Genomic DNA, 22,284 nt, shown 5'->3' on the forward strand with positions numbered 1-22,284 from the left:
AATTTAAAATACTTTTAAAAATTGCTTTCCTTAAAGAATTCACCTGCTAATGTGAGCTGTCACATCCCAAAGGTAATTACAAATTGTAATATGATACAGAGCATACAAAGATAAAGACGTTATCAATGTTTTTCGCAAGACGGGGAATGTAACTGTCACAAAGTGGGAAAGACCTAGAGGATCAGAAAAGGCATTCTTTAGCTGACTGGGAGTCAGGCCTGTTGGACAAGGGAAAAGTTGGGATCAGCAAACAATCCAGGAGCCGAGGCATAAACAGGAACGGTTTGATGGTGCCTCATTGGAAAGCATTAGAGAGAGAGCCGATGGCTGAGTTGAGCTAAGATGAGATAATCCGTGCAGCATAACTGCACAATTTAACAATGTTGGGCCTTTTCCCATAGGCCAGAGCTGCTTAGATGCTCTGCAACATGCTTCACCTGCGTGGGCGAATGAGAACAAAGGCCCTACTGGTGCCAAAGGGGCTACCTGCTGGATGTTCAAAATACCTTCAAAGCCGCATCTTATCAGGCAAAGGCATGTGTCCCTTCCATTCTATTCCATTCCATTGCATTGCAAGGTAATCGTTTTTGAATCCTGAGAGGAAAAAGAACGCTCCCGGAAGGTAGACCATGTATGCCTGTTGCTGTCAAAGCTCCAGCAGACAGCTCCTGACCTTTGGTGGGGCACAGCCCGGGAGATGACGAGCCTCAGGAAGCTTTGTGTCCTTGAAGAGGTGACACAGTCAGACATGAAGTTCAGATACATTATGCTATGGCATGAATTGTGTCCCCAAGAAAAGAGACATTCAAGCCCTAACTCCAGTCCCTCAGAGTGTGACTTTATTTGGGAATAGGGTCTTTGCATAGATAATGAACCTGTAACGGAGTCATTTGGGGGGGCCCTAATCCAATAGGACTGATGTCCTTATATAAAGGAGAAACTGGACCCAGAGAGAGGGGCGTACAGAGAGAGGACGACGTGAAGACATACAGGGCTGTGTGACTGGACATGATGCCTCTACAAGCCAGGGAAGGCAAGGACTGCCAGCCATTAACAGAAGCTGGAAGAGGCAAGATGGGATCCTCTCCCAGCATTGTGAGATGGCGCATGGCCCGGCCGACACCAGATTTCAGACTTGTGACCTCCAGAACGGTGAGGCAATACATTTTTGTGGTTTTGAGCCACCTAGTTTCTCATACTTTGTTACAGCAGCCCAAGGACACTAATCCTAGAGGGAGCCCTCTAACAGCTGGGTGGAGTACAGATGTGAGGTCCAAAGGCAATTCCGGAGGTGGGGAGCCCACGTGGGAGCCTCTTGTATTGATCCTGGGAAAAACAATGGAAGCCAGATCCAAGATACTAAGAACAGAGAGGAGGAGAAAGATTCGAGAAACATTTAGGAGGTAAAAACAGGCAAGGTAAACTTGCCTGGGTGAGCCGTGTGAGGTCAAAGACAAAGACAGCCTCGAAGATCTCCTCCTGCAGTGTGGAAGTCCCACAGGACCAAGAGCAGTTTTCAAGGTGGCGGGAAAAGGTGAAGCCTGCAGTATAGATATGAAGTTGCCGCAGCTCTTGGAGATTCCCGCACATCCAAAATCCCAGGTCTGAGTACTGATCGCCTTTTGCTGCAACAACAAACATCCCCAAATCTCAGATTCTGGAAATCACAGACATTCATGTCGCCATTCACAGCTGGCTCTGTGGCCTCTGCAGCCGGCTCTGGACTGGGTTCAAGGCTGCTCCACGTGTGGCCCTCTCGGGGACACATGCTCAGTGAACACGGGCTGCCTGTGACACGCTCTCCCCATGGGAGCTGAGGGCTGAAGGCTGTGGGCTGAGATGAGACACACGCTGTCCTTTCTGGAACACGCACGCAGGCACTGCTTCCTGCTGGTCCGCACAAGGCACACTGTCAGGCCCAGGGTCAGCGGGTCCGGGAGTACAGTTTACCTGCTGAGAGCCACTGCAAAGCCATGGCTGAGGAAAGGCATGTTGGAGCAGTGGATTAGCCGTATCTCTTGTTGTCTGTATTCTCACGCCTTGATATCTGGGGCCTTGCCCCCTCAGAGTTAGCCAGTTCTTAGAGATAGTAGGCAACTCCCAGGAGCACCCCTTTCAAACGCAAACCAACCAATCGAAAGTGCACACCCCCAACTGCCCTCTTCAGAAGCTCTCGTGCTCCCGTCTCTATCCACCAGCCCTTACCTCCCCAGGGCCAGATACCAGACAACTAGGGACAGCCTCTGCGCCCCAGAACTGCTGAAATTATTCATACTAGCAAATCCCAAACCTGCTTGCCCTGTCTTCTCATTTCTTCCCATGGAAATCACAAGAAAGGCTCTCGCCCACAGTTCCTTCTCTCTCCATCTACTTCCTAATCCCAGTCTTCCCCGGGTGGCCCCCATGCTCTGTGTGCCCCTCCTGGGATTTCTGAGTATAACAAACTCCCTTTTCAATGGCACCATGTCCTGATCCATTGGCCTTACTGAATCTCTGATGCTATATTTTAAAGCCAGCAAAACTCTGATTCTATCACAGCATCCTAAAATTTCATATCCCCTTGACACACCAAAAACTCAAATCTAGGGGATCACAGAAGCCTCATTGAACCCAGGTGCCATGTCTGCAGAATGGAAAATTCAGCAGAAGTATCTAAGGTCTGCAAAAGGAAAATAAATCTTGGGGTCCCCCCACAAATCACTAAGCTAAAGGGAAAGGTCCAGCTGGGAACTGCTTAGGGCCAACCTGCCTCCCATTCTATTCAAAGTCACCCGTCTGCTCACTGAGATAAATATACACCTGATTGCCTCCTTTGGAGAGGCTCATCAGAAACTCAAAAGAATGCAACTATTTGCATTCTTGGAAGCCCTTCCTATGATTTGGAAGCCCCTCCTCGCTTTGTCTTCTCGCCTTTGCTTCAAGTTGTTCTGCCTTTCCAGACCGAACCAATGTTCATCTTGCACATGTTGATTGATGTCTCATGTCTCCCTAGAATGTATAAAACCAAACTGTGCTCTGACCACCTTGGGCACATGTCCTCAGGACCTCCTGAGGCCCTTTCACAGGCGCACAACCTCAACTTTGACAAAATAAACTTTCTAAACTAACTGAGAACTGTCTCAGATTTTGGGGGTTCACAGGCCAGATGGAGCACTCCAAACTCACTGCTCTTTCTAGACCAAGCAGCGTAAGGAAGACATTTGAGGCTAAGCAGGGAGTTGATGGATTCCCCATGGTCAAGTCCTGAAAGCTTTGTCTGAAGGTTGTAGAGAGTCTGTGGAGGTGCTTGGACCATGGCTCCCCATGCAGGTAGGCATTGCAAACTCCATCCTCACCACTCTTTTCAGTGGGTGTTTGCAATTTGACTTGTTTGTTCTTGAAACAAGATAGTGAAAGAACCAGGTGAAGAAGATTTAACTTGTGGTCTCTGCTTGGGGAAAGTTTCCGGGAACAAGACCTGAAGGGTTGGGGCTGTTTTGAAGGCAGTGTTTCTCCTCCAGGGCAGAAGCCAGCTTCTCTGGCGGCCCCCTGGGATGGGACCCAGTTCAGAGATCAGATAAACCATCAGAAATGCAGCAGAGCAGAATGCGGGCAGTTAGAAACATGTCTGTCTCCCTTTGACTGGCTGTGTGGAAAGACTTAGCAGCTGATCAGAGGGAGAAGCCAAGTGAGGAGGTTGTAGGAGAAGCATACAAGTACTCCGAGGTTTACAGCCTCAGGAAACACCCATGATTTGAGAAGCACTGCACCCTATTGTCAACGCAGGCGGAAGCTGCAGTCCTGCCCTGGGATGGATGAGTGATTTTCCCTGCAGGCAGCTCAGTTCCACCACAAATATTTGAGGACAGTGGGAAGAACACAAAGAGATTTACGTGCCAAGAGACTAATATTTAACAGCTATAAATCAAACTATCACACTGTTGACTAAAACATGTTCTATCCTCCCACCCTGAACAAATATACTCCCAAGACAACCTGGACCTCCAGGAAAAATGTAGGATCCTTGGACTCCCCCAAGTCCCGCACCAGAATCAGACGGCACGAAGAGGGCAGGGCCTTGGCCTGCAGCCCCTCCCCTGTCTCTCCCTACAGCCAAAACCATCCTCAGCCTCCAGGGTCTCATGCACTCCCACACAGGACCTCTCGGCTTGCATCTCTAAGCTGTGACACAGTCTCACAGCAGCCACCACTCGGGCCTATGACACACCCTGGGAGCATGTCTCACCTTGGGGTTCCAACCCAAGGAAGAAACTTCCAAAGGCCCTAGACGAAGGCTGGGGGCAAGTAATTCTTAGGTCATAGGAACCCAGAGAATGATTAATGAGAAGGTACATAGATCTGGCCAGAGAGAAGACCTCTTAACCCCAGGCCCGAGCAGAACCCCTCCTGCCTGGGTCTCCAGCTGGACAGAGATGAGGAAGCCCAAAGAAGTTTCCACTTGGCCCCAAAGGTTGGATTTAGAAAGCTTCCCAGGTTAAGAAAGGGAGTCATGTGCTAACCTTGATCCAGCCAAGGTGAAAACAGATTCCTGCAGGAGACAGAGATGCACGCTGCAGACACCCTCCTACTAGTAAATGGGAAAACAGACACTCAGACCATGTATGTGTGTGTGTGTGCATGTGTGGGCATGGGTGTTTGCAGGTATGCATGTGTGTGCATGTGGATGCGTGTGAGTGTATGGGGGTATGTGTGCATGCATGCTCGAGTGTGTGCAGGTGTGCATGTGTATCTGCATGTATGAGTGTTTAAGTGTGCATGTGTGCATGTATCGACATGTGTGCATGTGCAAGTGTGTGTATGAGTGTGTGCAAGTGTGCATGTATGTGTGCATCTGCATTTGAGGGTACGAGTGTGCATGTAGGTGTGTGCGGGTGTGCATCTGTGTATACGTGCAGGAGTGAGTGTATGGGGTGCGTGTGGATGTAGGTGTGTGCGGGTGTGCATGTGTGTATATGTACAGGTGTGCGTGTGCCAGTGTGAGTGTATGGGGTGTGTGTGTGCATATAGGTGTGTACAGATGCACATGTGTGTATATGTGCAGGGGCACATGTGCAGGTATGAGTGTATGTGGTGTGTGTGCATGTAGGTGTGTGCAGGTGTGCATGTGTGTCTATGTGCAGGTGTGCATGTGTGTATATGTGCAGAGGCACACGTGCAGGTATGACTGTATGGGGTGCATGTGCATGTAGATGTGTGCAGGTGTGCATGTGTGTATATGTGCAGGTGTGCATGTGCAGGTGAGTGTATGGGGTGCATGTGCATGTCGGTGTGTGCAAGTGTGCATGTGTGTATATGTGCAGAGGCACATGTGCAGGTATGACTGTATGGGGTGCATGTGCATGTGTGTATATGTGCAGGTGTGCATGTGCAGGTGTGTGTATGGGGTGTATGTGCATGTAGGTGTGTGCAGCCATGGATGTATGTTCATGTGTGCATGTTCCAGTGTGACTGGGTATGCATGCATGTGTGTGTGCACGTGTGAGTGCACACATACATGTGCAGCTATGGGTGTGTGCATCTGCATATGTATGGTGGGAAGCGGGTTCTGGTGTGTGGGATTTCCCCTTGCAGCGACCTGCCCTGGGCCCCTGGTCTCCCCTTGCTGAGTTGTCCGTCACCAGCTGTCCTAGAATCTGGCTTTGTGGCACAAGTGGACACTTGGTACTAACTTCTGCAGTGAGCTGACTTCTCACTGCAGAATTCAGCACCAAGCAGGGTGGTTCTGTGCTGGGCCACGACAGAGATCACCTTCAAATTCTTTAAATGAGAAGGTGACAGACATTTCCATCCCTCTCCTGGCCCTGGCTGTCTGTGTTCCCTGAGGCCCATTGAACTCTGTGGTCAGGTATGTGGGCCAAGCGTCCAGCCTTGGAGCTAAATATGAGGCCGTTCCCACCTAAACGTGTGGCTGGCCAGCAAAAGGGTAGGAATGGAGCTGCTCAGTCGGAAAGCACTCCCTGTGCAGGTAAGAATCAGTCTCTACAATTAAGTCTCATAACAGGCAACATTTCCAGATCTGTTGTATAAGCAGCCAGAAGCAGTATAAACAGAGGCTCTTCCAGCAAGCCTCGTGGTCTCAGAGGGACACATACCTTTTCCTTCTGTTACCCATCAGGTTCTCTGTTTTGGCTCCTGGCCTTGCGCATTCTTGCTGGTCAGGTTGCCCCAGGTAAGACCCGAAGCCAGGCAGCGTGGGGGGATGCAGGGTCTCCGGCCCAGGGAATGGGGATTAAGCTGTGTTTTGACAACGGCTCAGGGTCTAGAAATAAGAAATAAATCTGAGCATCAGGAAGAGGATCAAAATAATACAGACTCAAGGAAAATTCTTATATATTTTTTAACTTACTGAGACATCCTCCAGTATCTCTTTAGACTGAGGGTTGTTTCCCTGGAACAAGAACCGAGTTACCAGGCAGACAGTGAAGGGAATGAGCCAGGCTTTTAGGACAGCAGATATGGTTAGTGCTAGAAATAGGCCTTGCAGATAACTGCCTCATAGGAGGCACCTGTCCCCAGGGCTCACTTCCCACCTGATTGATTTCTCGGCCTGGGAGAAAGTGCAGGGTACAGAAGAGGGCTCGGCCTGGCAGCCAAAGTACAGTGTGTGGTTCCCAGCTCTGACACTCACTCGCAGTGGGCCTTCCTGCAAGTCACTGAGTTGTTCTCAAATTCAACCCTGTCTGTGTAAAAGAGGAATAAAAAACCCCACGTGGCACAGAGGGTTTCAGCGATGACACCTGAGGCTAAGCTCAGGCGGAGCCTCTTAAAGCATCACAGACATTGGAGGTACCGGTGATGTTTCTGTTGCTGTTGCTTTCCGGCTTCTGTTTTCTGTATTCTCTGCCTCCTCTCCCGCCGAGCCGGCCCACCACGCCGGCCTTCTGAGGCTGTGGATGTAGTTCAGTGGCCTGTGGGGTCCCAGTCCCCCGAGTCCTGTCCACTCTTTCTGCCCAGTGCCTCCTGCACTTCTATGCCCAGGGCAAGTAGGGACTGTGCTCTGGCTTGTCTTCACACTCATAGAAGGTTGCAGACATTCCTGTTACGGAATCTCCACCCCATTCTATCTCTTTAGCAGGGACTGGAAGCTGGGGTGCAAGAGGGAGCTAAGAGTCAGCATTTGGGGCAGATACTATGGAATCTGGCATTTTTAGAGTTGAGGCTATCCTGCAAGCCAAGAACCACTGACGGCGTGGCACAGATGGACACAGACCACAGCACGGGATTCACAGGGAATACCATTCTCAGCTGAGGAGCTGAAATACACTTCCCTCCCCACAGGTGATGGCCAACGCCTTCGGAAATCCCTGAGTGCTTCCGGAATGGCGGCCATTGTATATTCTCTTGCACAATATGGCAGATCCCCATTGGTTCTGTTACAGTGGAAGAAAGGAATACAGCCAGGGCCTGTGACGGGCTGAAGATCACCTGAGCACAGGGAACCTGGAGAGTGAAATAGAACACTCACTTTAGCTCTAAAGATTCTACCGTATTACCTCTTGAAAATAAATAAATGACCAGGTGCTGGATTTAGGAATGGCGATTACGATGCATGTTTGGGAGAGACTGGTATCTAGACGCAGAGAAGGAAGGAATACTGTGTGTGCATGAGAAGTAACCTCAGGTTACTTCTCTCAGTCCCGGAGGCTGGAAGTCTGACATCCGGTTATTGGCAGGGTTGATTTGGTTCCTAGATGGCCGTCTTCTTCCTGTATCTTTGTGTGTTCGTCCCTTTGTGCATGTGTGTGTCAGTATCCAAATTTCCTTTTCTTATAAGGACACCAGTCCTACTGAATTGGGACCACCTTAAAGGCCTCATTTTAACTTAATTACCTATGCACAGACCCTATTTCCAAATACTGTTACATTCTGAGGCACTAGGAGTTAGGACTTCCACACACGAATTCGGGTGCACACAATTCAGCCCTTCCCACTGGGCTTACCCCCGCATCTGCAGTTAGCTTCCAGGTCCACTTGGGGCTGGCTGCTACCAAGGCAATGTGAATTGTGGAGCCGTGTGAAAGGTGTCCTGAGGCCTAGGTTCATAACTGGCCCCTTCTGCTGCTTTTATTGGTCAAAACGAGTCAAAAGGCCAACTGGATTCCTGAGCTGGGGAAACAGACACCACTGCAGATGGGAAGAGCTGCAGAGTCAGATCACAAAGGGTCTGATTCAGGGGGGGATTCAGGGCCACAGTGGTGGCCCACCTCGCCATCGACCACAAAGAGTATCCAGGCTCCTTCTGCCTTACGTGCTTTGTGTGTGTGTGAGGGGCTTAACGTAGCCCAGTGTGCCTTGGAAGACCCCAAACACTGCCCTTCAAGCAGAAGATTCTCTGACAAAAATCCATGCGGATCAAGGATGTGCTTCAGAGTGAGATCCCAAGAGTGTGATGAAGCACAGCCCAGGAGCTCTGATGCCGGTGAAGTATTAGTTTTAAAATGTCATGCATGAGTAGTCGTTGAGGGGAAAATAAGAATTTCTGGACTTCTTTATACTTTTCCATTTATATTGCATTGGTTATTGGTTACAGGGAGGGACGGGGACCTAAAATATTTTCTGTTACAAAATCTAGACTTTGCCCATTCCTGGTGAGCTGAAAGTCACTTGAGGTGATTGTGTATCTAGGGGCAGTAGTAGGACTGAAGGAGGGGTGACAGAGTGTACTTTAACTTCCCAAAAACCTACTCCCTACAGCTACCCAAGGAACATGCAAATATTGATAAAAACAAAGAACTTGTAAAACAAATGTACCTTCAAAGCCATTCCACAAACCCTCTTCCAGCTTTATAGCTTTAGCTAAATCCTTCCTGCACAGTCCCTGCCTTTGCCCACACAGTCCCCAAGCAGAACAGTGCCTCAGAGCACCAACCAAATGTTCCTGCTCCATCTCCCCCAGCCCTCGCCCTCCTCGCGTGCTCTCCCACACACAACTGCCTGATCCCTGCGGACCAGGAAGGGCCTTGCCCCTTCTTCACCTGGCTTACAGGAGCCCCTTTTTCATAATGGTGGAACTTCATCCCTTTTTTCTCTGTGCTCCCAGAATATGCATTGAACCAATGCTGTTCAATCCTAAAGAGTGCAGGCGAGGAGAAGAAAAGAAGAGTCTTCACGGCTACTGCCTGGGGGGGCATGCTGTCTGCCAAATAACCATCACTCTGGTCCCCAGGTCCATTCATGCCTTCAGCCCATCGGTGTGTATTGAGTGCTCCCTCTGTGCCAGGGCCTGGGAGACAGGGGTGAACAAGTCAGATGAAGTCCCTCTCCTCCGGTGCTCCTGTAGAGGGAGACAGACGATGAGAAAATAAACAAATGAGATGATGTAAGTGCAGGAAGAAAAAGAGAGCAGGATGAGGGGGTGCAAGTGTCCAGGAAGAGGCCTGTGAGAACCGCCCACCTCTGCCCCACAGCCCCTCACAATTGCAGGATCCCCACCTCAGTTCCTGCTGCCCTCAGCCCACCCCATATACGCAACACACAGGCCCTGGGGAGGGCAGCCCCAGGGACACCTGGGCCGGAGCATCACAGCAGACAGAAGAGGGATGGCTGCTCTGGGCTTCTCCCTTACTGATTACTACTGCACTCACAGAAGACCTATTTCCTTCTTTGTGCCTTGTGTCTGCTTAGCCCCAGGAGGAGAAAGAGAAAGGAAACAAAAACGGGCCGCCACACTGCTCAGAGCAGCTCTTCCCATGTCCGGAGACCCTCCTTTCACTCCACACGCTGAAATGCGTCTCTGGAAACACTGCGGCTTGCAGGAGTTCCCGCTGGACTGGGGTCAGACACGCCTTGGCTCTGTGCCCGGCTCTGCATCCAACTCTGCCTCCAGCAGCCGAGAAACTGCCCTCTCTGGATCTCAGTGAGCAAATACCTGCCCTGCCCACCCCACGGTCTTGTGTGCAGTAACTATGGAGAGAGTATTCCCAAAGCATTCAGAAGCTAGCTGAGATTTTCAAGTACTAAGGATTATTTCAGTGGCGTTAAAATACATTTATTTTCACATTAAGTCATCTTCAAACCAAATGACGTGATTTGAAGACACAGGTTTTCCACTTCCTCTGTCCCAGAGTCAGAGAGCTCTGTTTAAACGTGCTCTGAGGGTTTGCAACGGCCGGTGTAACAGCGCCACCTACTGGGTGTTTGCCCTGGGACAAGACTAGACTGAGCTGCAGCGCTTCCTCGCTGCTTTCTTTCATTCATTCACTTACTTGTTTATTCACTTATTTATTCATACACCCAACATGCACTGAGAAGGCATTATATGCTGTGCACACTCTCATGATCTGCTATCTATGCAGGTGCAAACAAGCCATGGCATTACAGGGTCTGGATGGGCTTAAGGGAGGATTTGTTTACATGGCTTGGAGGAGGGGGCAAGAAGAGCCTTGGCAACCATGGCTTTCTCCTACGCACTAGAAGAGGGATGCTTAAGAAGTTGGGTGGCCTGACTGGCTCGTGGATCATCCCAGGGTTAGCGACAACAAAAGACACCAGCATCTTCCACATCAACTCCTTCAACTATTGCTACAAATTTATAGAGCCAAAACATTCTGTTTACTCTCATTTCTAATAACGTACTCCTGGAAAATTATCTAAAAGTAAACATTCCAGCAGAGGACAGTGGAGGAACTATGTTCCACAAATGGTTGTTGCAGTGGTATCAACACTACAAAAATAGGTAAACAAATAAAATCTTCAGCTGTGTCGGATTTGCTAACAATAATAAGTGCTATACAAATATTTGAAGGTACTCTTGATACATTAAGTGTAAAATGCAGAATATTAACTTCAAGGCTTATTCTTATTTCATTAATGTAACAGAAAAGATAGACAGATAAAGACCAGAAAATATATGCCCAACATTAAAATAAGAATCGCCTTAATTATGAAGGCACTGCGTCTGATTTTTAATCAGACTGTACCACACTTAACCTGAACTGCTCTAATCACACCAGCAGTGCCAGGGTCCCTGGAGCCTGGGACCTTATGCTTCTACTGAGGCTGGGCATCACCCAATTTGTAATTTTTGCCAATCTAAATATGTAATGTGATGTCAGGCTGGGAGTGGTGGATCACGCCTGTAATCCCAACAGTTTGGGAGACGGAGGCAGACAGATCACTTGAGGTCAGGAGTTCAGGACCAGCCTGGCCAACATAGGGAAACCCCGTCTCTACTAAAAATTAAGAAATTACCCAGACACAGTGGCACGTGCCTGTAATCCCAACTACTCACAAGACTGAGGCAGGAGAATCGCTTGAACCCGGGAGGTGGAGGTTACAGTGAGCTGAGATCATGCCATTGCACTCCAATCTGGATGGCACGGCAAGATCTTGTCTAATAAATAAATAAAGCGATGTCATTCACTTTGCACTTTTTAAAATATTGATAGGTTTAAGCATCACTTAAATTATCTTCAGTTTGGGAACATTTTCTTCAGTAAATGAGGCCTTTTCAGGTTTTTCTCTTCCATAAATTGCCTTTTCCCCTTTTTTACTGAGGTTGCTACCTCCCCGTTTTTGTTGAAATATAGGAGTTACTTGTATATTTCATATATTAATGACTTGTCAGTTTGAGAGATTGCAAAACACTTCTCCCACTGTATCTAACTTCTGTCTGTTAACATCCAGAAGGTCCTTCATTAAACAGAAGGCTTCAGTTGTTACACACACAAAAATGCAATCCATTTTTCCCTTGTGGTTTGTGTTTTGAGGTGTTGTTTAAGACATCCTTCTCCATTACTAAGTCATAAAAATATTCTGCCATTTTTTATACTTCTTTTGGTTAAAGTCTTATCTTTCATATGTAGGTCTTTACTCCACCTGGCGACCACCTGTGGCCATGTGCTAGGTGGAGATCTAGTTTTATTGTTTGGATCTAATGAGCTCATTTTATCACACATTCACTAAACAATTTGTATTTCTCCATTGATTTGTGGTGCCGCTATTGGTCATATATTTCAAGTTCTATATATTTGTAGGTCAGCTTCTGAGCTCTCCACTGCATTCTATAGATTTTTTGTCTGTTCTGTGCCAATACCATAATGTTCTATGAACATGACTTTTTCTTGATATATCTTAATATCTAGAAGGGTAGAAATCCCTCTTTATCCTTCTTTACAAAGTCGGCTAATTTGTGGACCTCCTCTCTTCATTCACATTTTAGAGTAAGTCTATCAAGTTTCATAAAGATTTAATAAGTTTGCACTGAATGTATAGATTAATTAAGGAAGAACTGACAACTTTATTAAGTTGTTTGAATCAAAAACAAGAATATATCTACTCAGATCATTTTTTACGTTCTTTATTAGAGTTTTATGGTGTGCTCCAGACAAATCTTATGTATGTTTTAAATCAATTCCTAAGCACTTTACAGACATTGTAACTACTACAACTATCTTAATTTTTCCAGTTTTGTATAGTAGGTGTACAGAGAAATGCTATTGGTTTTTGTAAGTTATATTAGAAGGCCTTTTGAACTTTTTTTTTTTTTGAGACGGAGTCTCGCTCTGTTGCCCAGGCTGGAGTGCAGTGGTGTGATCTCGGCTCACTGCAAGCTCCACCCGCCAGGTTCAGGCCATTCTCCCGCCTCAGCTTCCCAAGTAGCTGGGACTACAGGTGCCTGCCACCATGCCCAGCTAATTTTTTTTTTTTTAGTAGAGGTGGGGTTTCACTGTGTTAGCCAGTATGGTCTCAATCTCCTGACCTCATGATCCACCCGCCTCGGCCTCCCAAAATGCTGGGATTACAGGCGTGAGCCACCGCACCTGGCCGCCTTTTGAACTATTTTATCAGCTTGACAAGGTTGATTGTTCTAGGTAGACAAGCATCTGCAGATGATGAGTGTCTCACTCTTCCCTTCTGCTAGTTACATGTTCTTATTTCCTTCAGTTTCCTTATACATTAGGTATATCCTCCAACACAACATTAAACAGTAGTTGTGATACTGAGCATGCTTGTCTTCTTGTCTGTGAGCCACTGTGCCCAACCAAGAAAAATCATTTGATTATTTCAATCCTAGCACTTGGGGAGGCCAAGGCAGGCAGATCACTTCAGCTCAGGAGTTCGAGACCAGCCTGGCCAACATGAAGAAACCCCATCTCTACCAAAAATACAAAAATTAGCTGAGTCTGGTAGCACACACCTGCAATTCCAGCTACTTGGGAGGCTGAGACATGAGAACAGGGCTTGAACCCAGGAGGTAGAGGTTGCAGTGAGCCGAGATTGCGCCTATTCACTCCAGCCTCATGTCAGAGCAAAACCCTGCCTCAAGAAAGAAAGAAAAAAAGAGGATTTTTCTTGTTCAAAATGATAATGGAGTGACATCAAAGGATTTCTGGGTTGTGAAAATTCATAGTAAAACCTACCTTATCATATCATACTATTTTAATGTATTTTGAATTTATCATTTTACGTAGGATTTTTGCATCTGTGCTTGTCACTAAAATAATTTTCTTTCTACGTATATCTTTGTTCACAATCAAAACTACAGCAGTCTTTTAAAATAAGCTGGGTAAAGTCTGGTCTTTGTTTCCCGGAGCAAATTATATTAGGTAGCAGTTAACTGTTAATTGAAACTTTCGCAGAATTAATCTGTAAAGCTACCTAGACCTGAATAGTCTTCGACTACCAGTTTAATTTCTCTAACACTCACTGGACTATTCAAGTTCTCTCTCTTTTTTTTTTTTTTTTTTTGAGATGGAGTCTCGCTCTGTCACCCAGGCTGGAGTGCAATGGCACGATCTCGGCTCACTGCAACATCCACCCCCCAGGTTCAAGCAGTTCTCCTGTCTCAGCCTCCCAAGTAGCTGGGATTACAGGTGTCCACCACCATGCCTGGCTAATTTTCGTACTTTTAGTAGAGACAATATTTCGCCATGTTGGCCAGGCTGGTCTCAAACTCCTGACCTCAGGTGATCCGCCTGTCTTGGCCTCTCAAAGTGCTGGGATTACAGGCGTGAGCCATCGCGCCGGGCCAAGTTCTCTTTCTTCTTATGCTAATTTGAACATGCTTTCACCATGGGATGTGCCTGCTCCCCTTTCACCTTCCCTTATGAGCATAAGCTCCCGAGGCCTTCCTAGAAGTAGAGCAGATGCCAGCACCATGCTTCCTGTAAATCCTGAAGAACGGTGAGCCAATCAAACTTCTTTTCTTATAAATTACCCAGTCTCAGGTACTTCTTTATAGTCATACGAGAACAGCCTATTACAATATATGGGTATATACATGAATGACAAACAATGTCTCCTTGATCAGACTTTGGACAGCCTCCTCGGAGCTCTCTGCACCACTGGGCCCAACCTGGGCATTCCTTTCTCTGTGCCTGCAGAGTTTAGTTTTAGCAAGAATCCTGCTAAGTCAGTTTAACTCCAATTCCCCACCCCAGGTGTCTGAATACCCTCCATATCTGACCAAATTCCAACCCCTGCTCCACCCCACCCCCCATCCCGGATGTGGATCACCTTGGCCCACCCTCAGCAAGAATCCTGTTAGGTGAGGGGAGCCAGAACCCCCACTTGATGTCCCCTTCTCAATGACTTTCCATCCACCATCCCCCACCCTGCTCCTTGGCTATAAATCCCCGCTTTTCCTTATTATTTTTGGACCCCAATCTCTCTCCCCTGCTGAAAACCTCAGTGCAGTCCCTTACATCTCAGGCGATGGTTCTGAATAAAAGTCTGTCTTGCCGTTTTTAAAATGTCAGAATGTTTTCAGATATGTGTGTGTATATATCTCTATATCTGTAAATATATATAAATATAGATATAGATATCTCCGAAGAGAAGGTTTTCGAATGTGCAGTTTTTCTTCTGGCACATTGGGTTCTTAACCCTCAAGCACATCTGGAAAAAGCTTTCATGAGGATACAGCCTGGGACAGATTTGTGGGGGAGGTGTAGACCACGATACCGGGTACCGTGCCCTGTGTTTTCTGGCCACACAACTGTAAGATTTCAGAAAGACCCAATCAACAATTCTAACCCAACTCTACATATATTTACTCAAACACAGTATTACTCCCTGACTAGTGGTTAACGGACTTGCATTCGGCGGCCCCAGAGGCGGTGGCCAGTTTACCACCTCCCGAGGAACCTGCGCAGTCCCGACGCTCACCAAGCGCTTTCCTGGCGGTTGTAGGGTTGGGGGCAGCGCAGAACCCGCTTCTGCCCTTATCAGTAGCCCTGACCTGAGCTGGACTCCACCACCCCATCCCCACCAACCCTGGAAGCCAGAAACCCCAAGCATCCTCCCTCCCTCCCCTGCTGGCCACTACGAATAAACCAGACCTACACTTCGCGCCTAACGGCTCAGGGAGAAATGCAACCCGCAGTCGGGCCCCGGGCCGGAAACCTCCCCGACGCGGGGCCGCGGGCAGGGGAAGGGGCGGGCGCAGGCTGCGGGGTCGGCAAGGAGGATGCACGCGGGGCTCCTGGGGCTCTCGGCCCTGCTGCAGGCGGCCGAGCAGAGCGCGCGTGAGTGCGACAGCCCGAGGCTGTGCTCACCCCTGCAGCCCCCAACCCCACCCCGGCGCCAGGAGCCGCACAAGCTGCCTATGCCCGGGCGGGCACTGCCCCGGCCTGCGCCCAGCACTGCGCGCCGGTGACGCACGGTGGTAGCCACCCCACCTGCAGAGCACGTCCCCCCGTCCTTAGTGGATGCCCACGCATGCACGATCCCCCCAAGGATGCATGATTTTCCTCCACCCATGCTCGGTCCCCCGCCCCTCGACTGGTGCTTGACTTCCTCCCGCCCATGCACGATCCCCCCGCCCCACGCATGCAAGATCCCCTCGCAGAACCAGGGGAGATGTATCTGCCCTTCCTTCCATCACAAGCTTTGCAAAGTGCTGCGATGCCAAGATGTGCTGAGCGCAAGTCTGGGGGCGCCCGGGCTCTCCCCCGACCCCCGGCCGGCCAGGGGGACCCTGCGACTTGGAGGCCGCTGGCAGGAGGGGTGGCGGGGGGAGGGGGACAGGGCTCCGCATCCACGCGGCCCTGTACGATGGCGACTCCGCTTCGGGGTTTTGGACGGGGCGGGACGCGGCCCTCTTGGGCCACCTCCGTCGCAGAGGGAGCCCAGAGCCCGCCAGCCGCGGCGGAGCAAGATGGCCCCATTTTTCGCGCCCTTCTGGTTTGAACTCGTAACTCCTTCAGTGCCGGGAGGAGCGTCTCCGCCCACTTCCGCCGGGCTCCCTGCGGAAGCCTCTTCCGGGGCAGAGTCCCTGGGGTAGAAGAGGGGGGACCCTGGGGACGCCGCCTCGGGACTTTTACCTGAGATCGCGGGCGTCCCCGCAGGTCCGGCCGCTTCCGAGGCGCGCAGAGCAGGACGCACACGGAGGACGCGCAAGCGCTCTGGCTCCGCGCCCCGAACTGGAAGGGCTGAGAGGGCCTGCGGGGTCGGCACCCACCCCAGGTGTCCTCTCTTGCCCTCCAGCTGGGCACGGACTGGGTGTCAGCATTCCCCACCCCTGCAGTACCCAAGGGTTTTTGTGCAAGGGAGGCTGCCGCAGGACGCTCGGGGTGGTGAGAGCCGGACCCAGCCTGGGCGCTAAGAACGGCTGCCTGAGCCCGCGGTCCAGAGCTGCAGCGTCTGCAGCTGTACCTCAGGGGAGTTTTCCCAGTTTCCCTAAAATCCGCGGCTTGTGTTCATTCATCCACTTAGAACTTTACTACTGGAAAACCTAAGTGACAGTTGTGTGAAAGGATGCCTCTGTGCGGTGCCTCTACCAGCGCACCGCCTCCACGATCAGCCTCAGACAACCCTCAGGAGGGGGTGCTAGGAGTATTGGGGAGGCCCCAAGTTCCAGGCCAGGGAGTTCCCCATGTGAAAGTAGGAGAAGAGGGACCCCACAGAGCGAGCTGTGACCCCACAGGGACTAACTGTTCCGTAGTGCGGAGTTACTGACTGGGGAGTGCAGATTCTCTCTCCACTGTGTAACCAACATCAAAAACAAACAAGCTAACAAACCGGAGAGGAGGTTTCATCGTTCTCGAGGATGCACAAGATGCTAGGCTCTTCGCAAATGTCATATATTGCCCAACAGCTCTGGAAAGCCCTGACACTGTCATTTAGTGAGTGCCTGTCCCTGTTGCCAGAGGCTCTGCTGGCTCCCAGGCTGCTCCTAGGAGACTCTTGTTGGTGATGGGGACACTGTGTTGGTTGGTTACTGTTTTGTTTTGTTCTGAGACAAGAGTCTCACTCTGTGGCCCAGGCTGGAATGCAGTGGTGCAATCTGGACTCACTGCAAACTCCGCCTCCTGAGTTGAAGCCATTCTGGTGCCTCAGCCACAGGCACGCAGCCACCACACTTGCTAATTTTTGTATTTTTAGTAGAGAGGGGGTTTCACCATGTGGCCCAGACTGGTCTTGAACTCCTGATGTCAAGCGATCTGCCCACCTCGGCCTCCCACAGTGCTTTGGTTTTGTTTTTAATGAGATAGTTAGGTGTGGCCACAAGACGAGACACAGGAGAGACTCTGGAAAGCAAAGTTTGCTGTACTCACAGGTCCTAGGACAGAAGACGTAGCACACCATGCCGGGCCACAGGGGAATGTCACCAGGGTGGTCAGGAGGCAGGAGACAGGAACCAGGGGAAGTTAAGGCCAAACCCTTTGCTGGGGCAGGGCACCAGCTTCAGATTAGCTCTTTGAATAATTTCTGTGGCTTCGGGGTATAAGGGTGGTCCCTAGTTGCCTGGCACTGGGCCCTGGGATGATTAAGGCAAAAGAAGATTGCCTTCTGCAGGGGTATGGGCCAGGTAGGGGATGTCTGGCTCTGGCTAGATTTAGTTCGCATGTCAAAGGCAAGCTCCTCCTGGCTGGGCCCTTTGCTAGCTCAAATAATTGCGAGCACTGGGAGGGGCAGTCACTCCCCAGCCAGAAAAATTTGAAGAGGTCAGAACATCATAACATCCAGAAAATGTTAAATTGTTTAAAATGCAGGTACCCAGTCTCACTCCAGCCTTCCAACAACCTGCTTGCCTTTCCCCTTCTCCCCCAGGCCTTTACACCGTGGCTTACTACTTCACCACAGGACGGCTTCTGTGGGGGTGGCTGGCCCTTGCTGTCCTCCTGCCTGGGTTCTTGGTCCAGGCCCTGAGCTACCTATGGTTCCGAGCAGACGGGCATCCAGGGCATTGCTCCTTGGTGATGCTGCACCTCCTACAGCTTGGTGTTTGGAAGCGGTAAGAACAGCTGCCTCTTTCACCTCTGGAACACAATTGCATAAGTGCAGTGAGAGGAATCTTCTGTCCATGTGGATTCTGTCCTCAAGGTCATAAAAGTTCAGCATTGGGAAGAGGTTCAAAGCTGCCACAGCAAATCCCTGCTCTGATATTAGCATGCCCGGGTCCAGCCTGCACGTTGTTGAGCATCTCCAACCTCAGGGGCTCTTTCTCTGTGCAGCTGTGACCTTACAAAAGGCTTTTTCTTGTGTTCAGCTGAAGTCCTGTCTTGCTGTTTTGATTTGTTGGTTGAGCTGTTAGTTCTATATAAAGCAACTTGCTTAAGGCAGTTCCATCTGCACACCTGTCACCTTAGAACAGGAAGGTGGCATAGCTTTGGTGAACCACAGACTAGACAATGAAGCCAGCCTGTTGACATTTGCTTCAAGACTTCGTCTCAGGAAATAGTCATTTGGATGCCAGGGCTAATTTTTTCTCTAAAGAAGTAGCCAGGGATTGTTCTGGGGCCTGGTGGGCTTATCCGTGATCGACAGACCATCTCGACAGGTGAGGGCTGATTTTTTTCTACTTTGAGAACCTGGATTCAAGGAGCTATGAGAAGAGATGTGTCAGTGAGTTTATATCAAGGGCACATTTCAGCTGTCGGCTGCTGCCTCGTAATTCCATTGGGTTGATAGGGATTTTTTTTTTTTTTTTTTAGATGGAGTCTCACTCTGTCACCCAGGCTGGAATGCAGTGGCCCGATCTTGGCTCACTGCAAGCTCCGTCTCCTGGGTTCAAGCATTTCTCCTGCTTCACCCTCTCTAGTAGCTGGGACTACAGGCGCGTGCCACCACACCCAGCTAATTTTTTGTATTTTTAGTAGAGACAGCGTTCCACTATGTTAACCAGCATGGTCTCGATCTCTTGACCTCGCAATGCGCCCAACTTGGCCTCCCAAAGTGCTGGGATTACAGGCATGAGCCACCGCGCCCAGTCACGCATTTTTTTTAAGGGAGAAAAATTCAGGGATCAGAGCAGCGAAGCCCTGCCGCTCAAGTGTTCATTATATCATAGGCACTGAGGGTTGGAAAGGTGTTCAAGGGGTCGTGGCCAATGCTGCTCTGTGTCCTGGGGGTTTATGTCTGCAAGCTACTCTCAAGAATTTCTCCGGAGGCACTGAAATGAGTGTTGAGCCCCACATAGAGCATCATTGCGAGCAGGGAATGATGCCATCCCGCCCAGAGTAGAATCTCAGCTAGCAGGTAGAGGGTGCTCCTGAGAAAGACTTCAAGCACCCACTCTCAGTTTCACTGGACCCTCAGAGTTGGACCCTAAACCTCTAAGAGCACCAAAAGCATATTTGCAGCCACAGGCATTTTGTCAAAAGCTGAGCCTTTGTGTTCAAGTAGTGCCATTCCTCTGAAAAGATAGGGCCTTCCTTCCATGGAGGAGAAGGCAGAGAAGGATCTTTCGGAGGGCCTCGTAGGGTTAGAGCCTCTCCTGTGCCCTAGCTGCCATTGTCGTCCCCTTCCCTGATCGGCGCAGCCCAGTAATCAATCCATAAGGGCTCTGGGTCTTACTTGGCTTTGACCATCACAGTCGTGAGGCAGGAGCCCCTGAGGACAGAGGCCTGTTGAGTGAGTCAGCTGCCATAAGCCCATGTTTGGTAGCCCAAAGAGAGAGGTAAGCCCAGTTGGTCACTTAGAGAAACTTCCTGGGTAATAGACAAATCTGCTTTCTGAGGCTGTGTGGACCCTCAGGACCCATGGAATCCACTGCCTTCCTCAGAGATGGGGGCTGCCAGGGGACCACGGTGTGTCCAAATTCATGCTGCTGGTATTTCACAGTGGACTCCACACTGTCTTTCCCATGCACTCTTAATTTTCTTAAGTGATGCCATGATTTTCTGGTGTATATAAAAAAACCAACTTGAATAATCTGGTATATACTAGTGAGCTCATATAGATAAGTGAAGAAATACATGAAAATTATAAATTAGGAAAAACCATTGGTCATATATATTTATTCTTGTTTTTAAAAAGAAGTTAAGGTGACTTTAAAAATACACATCCTTAAAAGAACAAAAAAGAAAAGAAAAGAAGTGAGAAAGGCCAGGTATCGAGATGAAATGTTATAAAACAAGATAAAGCCAGAATGCACAGTTATTGGAAGCTGGTCACAATTTGGCCCTAAGGTTTATCACAGCCAGTGCAAGCATAAAAGCCGCAAGATTTGCAGTGTTTCTCAGGCTAAACATGAACCAAAACACAGAAATTTACTTCCATAGAGGAAAGCTTTGAAAGTGAAAATAGACAGCAGTAGATCTATTCCTCATCCTGAAACTAGCACATCGCGTTCAAAAACACTGAGAAGCGTTTTTAGCGAAGCAATCCAGCTTTCCAAATTGCAGTTCTGCAAAAGGACCTGTAGGGGGAGCCAAAACAATTGCGTTTTGCACAATTTTGACTTGCCTAAGAATAGGTCCCTTTCAGTGTCCTCATAACAAAATACAAAAGAATCTGCTAACTGAGAATCCAGTAAAACACAAAGTTGCTTATAAAAATGCAAGGATTGAGGCCTGGCGCGGTGGCTCACGCCTGTAATCCCAGCACTTTGGGAGGCTGAGGCGGGCAGATCACGAGGTCAGGAGATCGAGACCATCCTGGATAACATGGTGAAACCCCGTCTCTACTAAAAATACAAAAAATTACCCGGGCATGATGGCGGGTGCCTGTAGTCCCAACTACTTGGGAGGCTGAGGCAGGAGAATGGCGTGAACCCATTCTCTGTAGGCGGAGCTTGCAGTGAGCCGAGATTGCGTCACTGGACTCAAGCTTGGGCGACAGAGCGAGACTCCGTCTCAAAAATAAAAAATAAAAAGCAAGAATTTGGCCGGGCGTGATGGCTCACACCTGTAATCTCAGTGCTTTAGGAGGTGGAGGCAGTTGAAACCCCATCTCTACTAAAAATAAAAAAATTAGCCAGGCTTGGTCGCACACACCTGTAATGCCACCTACTCAGGAGACTGAAGCATAAGAATCGCTTGAACCTGGGAAGCAGAGGTTACCGTGAGCTGAGATCACGCCACTGCGCTCCAACCTAGGCAACAGAATGAGACTCTGTCTCAAATAAATAAATAAATAAATAGAAAAACGCAAGGATTTAAGCCATAAGTGTATTCAACTTTCCCAATAATACATACTATGTTAATTTTAAGTCTGACTCTTTTCAAGAGAACCTGACATTGGTGACCACTTATTTAAACAAAGATCATTACTTTCTTCTATTTAGGTTTTTTACTTCCACTTAAATAATGTATGTTACCAACATCTTTTTCATCTTTCTTTTTAAGCCCACAAATCCACTTGTAAACTCAGCATGAGATGACAGAAGAATGCCTATCTCATCCTTAGCATGCATCTTGGTTTAGCAATTTTTCTTTAGTGAAAGTTCAAGGTTCTCAAAAGGAAAGTTAAGGTAAACTCTAAAGGTATGTAAGACAAGTTCAGCATAAATGGGTGGAGATTTAATATTTAAAAGTATATAAAATATAGCCCTAGCCCTGGAGGGCCCAGTCCTGCCTCAGGATTCCTCGAGTGAGGCTTCAAGGATGTTATGATGTCCATCAATGTAGGGAGGGAACAGGCATTTCCGACACAAAGCTGCAGCCGCTGGTGCAAAGACATAGATGCGTGCCAGAAGTGGTGTGTATGGGAAATTAGGATAAGCTTCTTGAAACTAAAGGGTAAGAATTTCCTAGATGGCAGGAATGTGGCAGGAGATAAATGGGCTGGACAATGAAGAAACTTTTTTACTGGGTTAAGGAGTTTGGATTTTATCCTCAGGCATTGGAGACCTGTTGGAAGGGTTTGAGCAAAGGAATAATATGGGCAAATGAGCCTGTAGACAGATGGCACTAGGGACAATAAAATGGAACAGAGTTGGGAGGGACGGGGTCCATGCAGGCAGCCAGAAATCCAGGCAAGAGCTGATAAGGACCTGGAATGATGCAGTGACCGTGAGGACAGATGTCGGACACCATCTCATAGGACCTAGTGACCAAATCCCCACGCTCTCCATCCCCCCTCAGCTTTCACCCCAGCTTCCCTAGTGGCTGTCCAGGG

General features: G+C 49.0%; 1 protein-coding gene and 1 long non-coding RNA gene across 3 annotated transcripts in view; one reads left to right on the top strand and one right to left on the bottom strand.

The window, feature by feature from the left end:
- Positions 1-16,444, bottom strand: LOC134736475 (uncharacterized). Of its 2 annotated transcripts, none has more exons than XR_010120501.1 (4): positions 16,266-16,444; positions 8,976-9,274; positions 6,093-6,259; positions 1-1,977 (listed from the first exon to the last, which is right to left on the bottom strand). It is a non-coding gene; the product is annotated as an uncharacterized lncRNA (long non-coding RNA). The 2 variants fall into 2 exon arrangements; XR_010120502.1 differs by having other exon boundaries at positions 108-1,625.
- Positions 15,410-22,284, top strand: part of XKR5 (XK related 5) — a 23,579-nt gene continuing 16,704 nt past the window's right edge. Inside the window, exons 1-2 of the mRNA XM_055289124.2 lie at positions 15,410-15,467; positions 17,995-18,178. Coding sequence (XP_055145099.2) covers positions 15,410-15,467; positions 17,995-18,178 — 242 coding nt within the window. The remainder of the gene's footprint in view (positions 15,468-17,994; positions 18,179-22,284) is intronic.

The sequence above is a fragment of the Symphalangus syndactylus genome, chromosome 1 (assembly GCF_028878055.3).
Source record: "Symphalangus syndactylus isolate Jambi chromosome 1, NHGRI_mSymSyn1-v2.1_pri, whole genome shotgun sequence".
Classification (NCBI taxonomy): Eukaryota; Metazoa; Chordata; class Mammalia; order Primates; family Hylobatidae; genus Symphalangus; species Symphalangus syndactylus.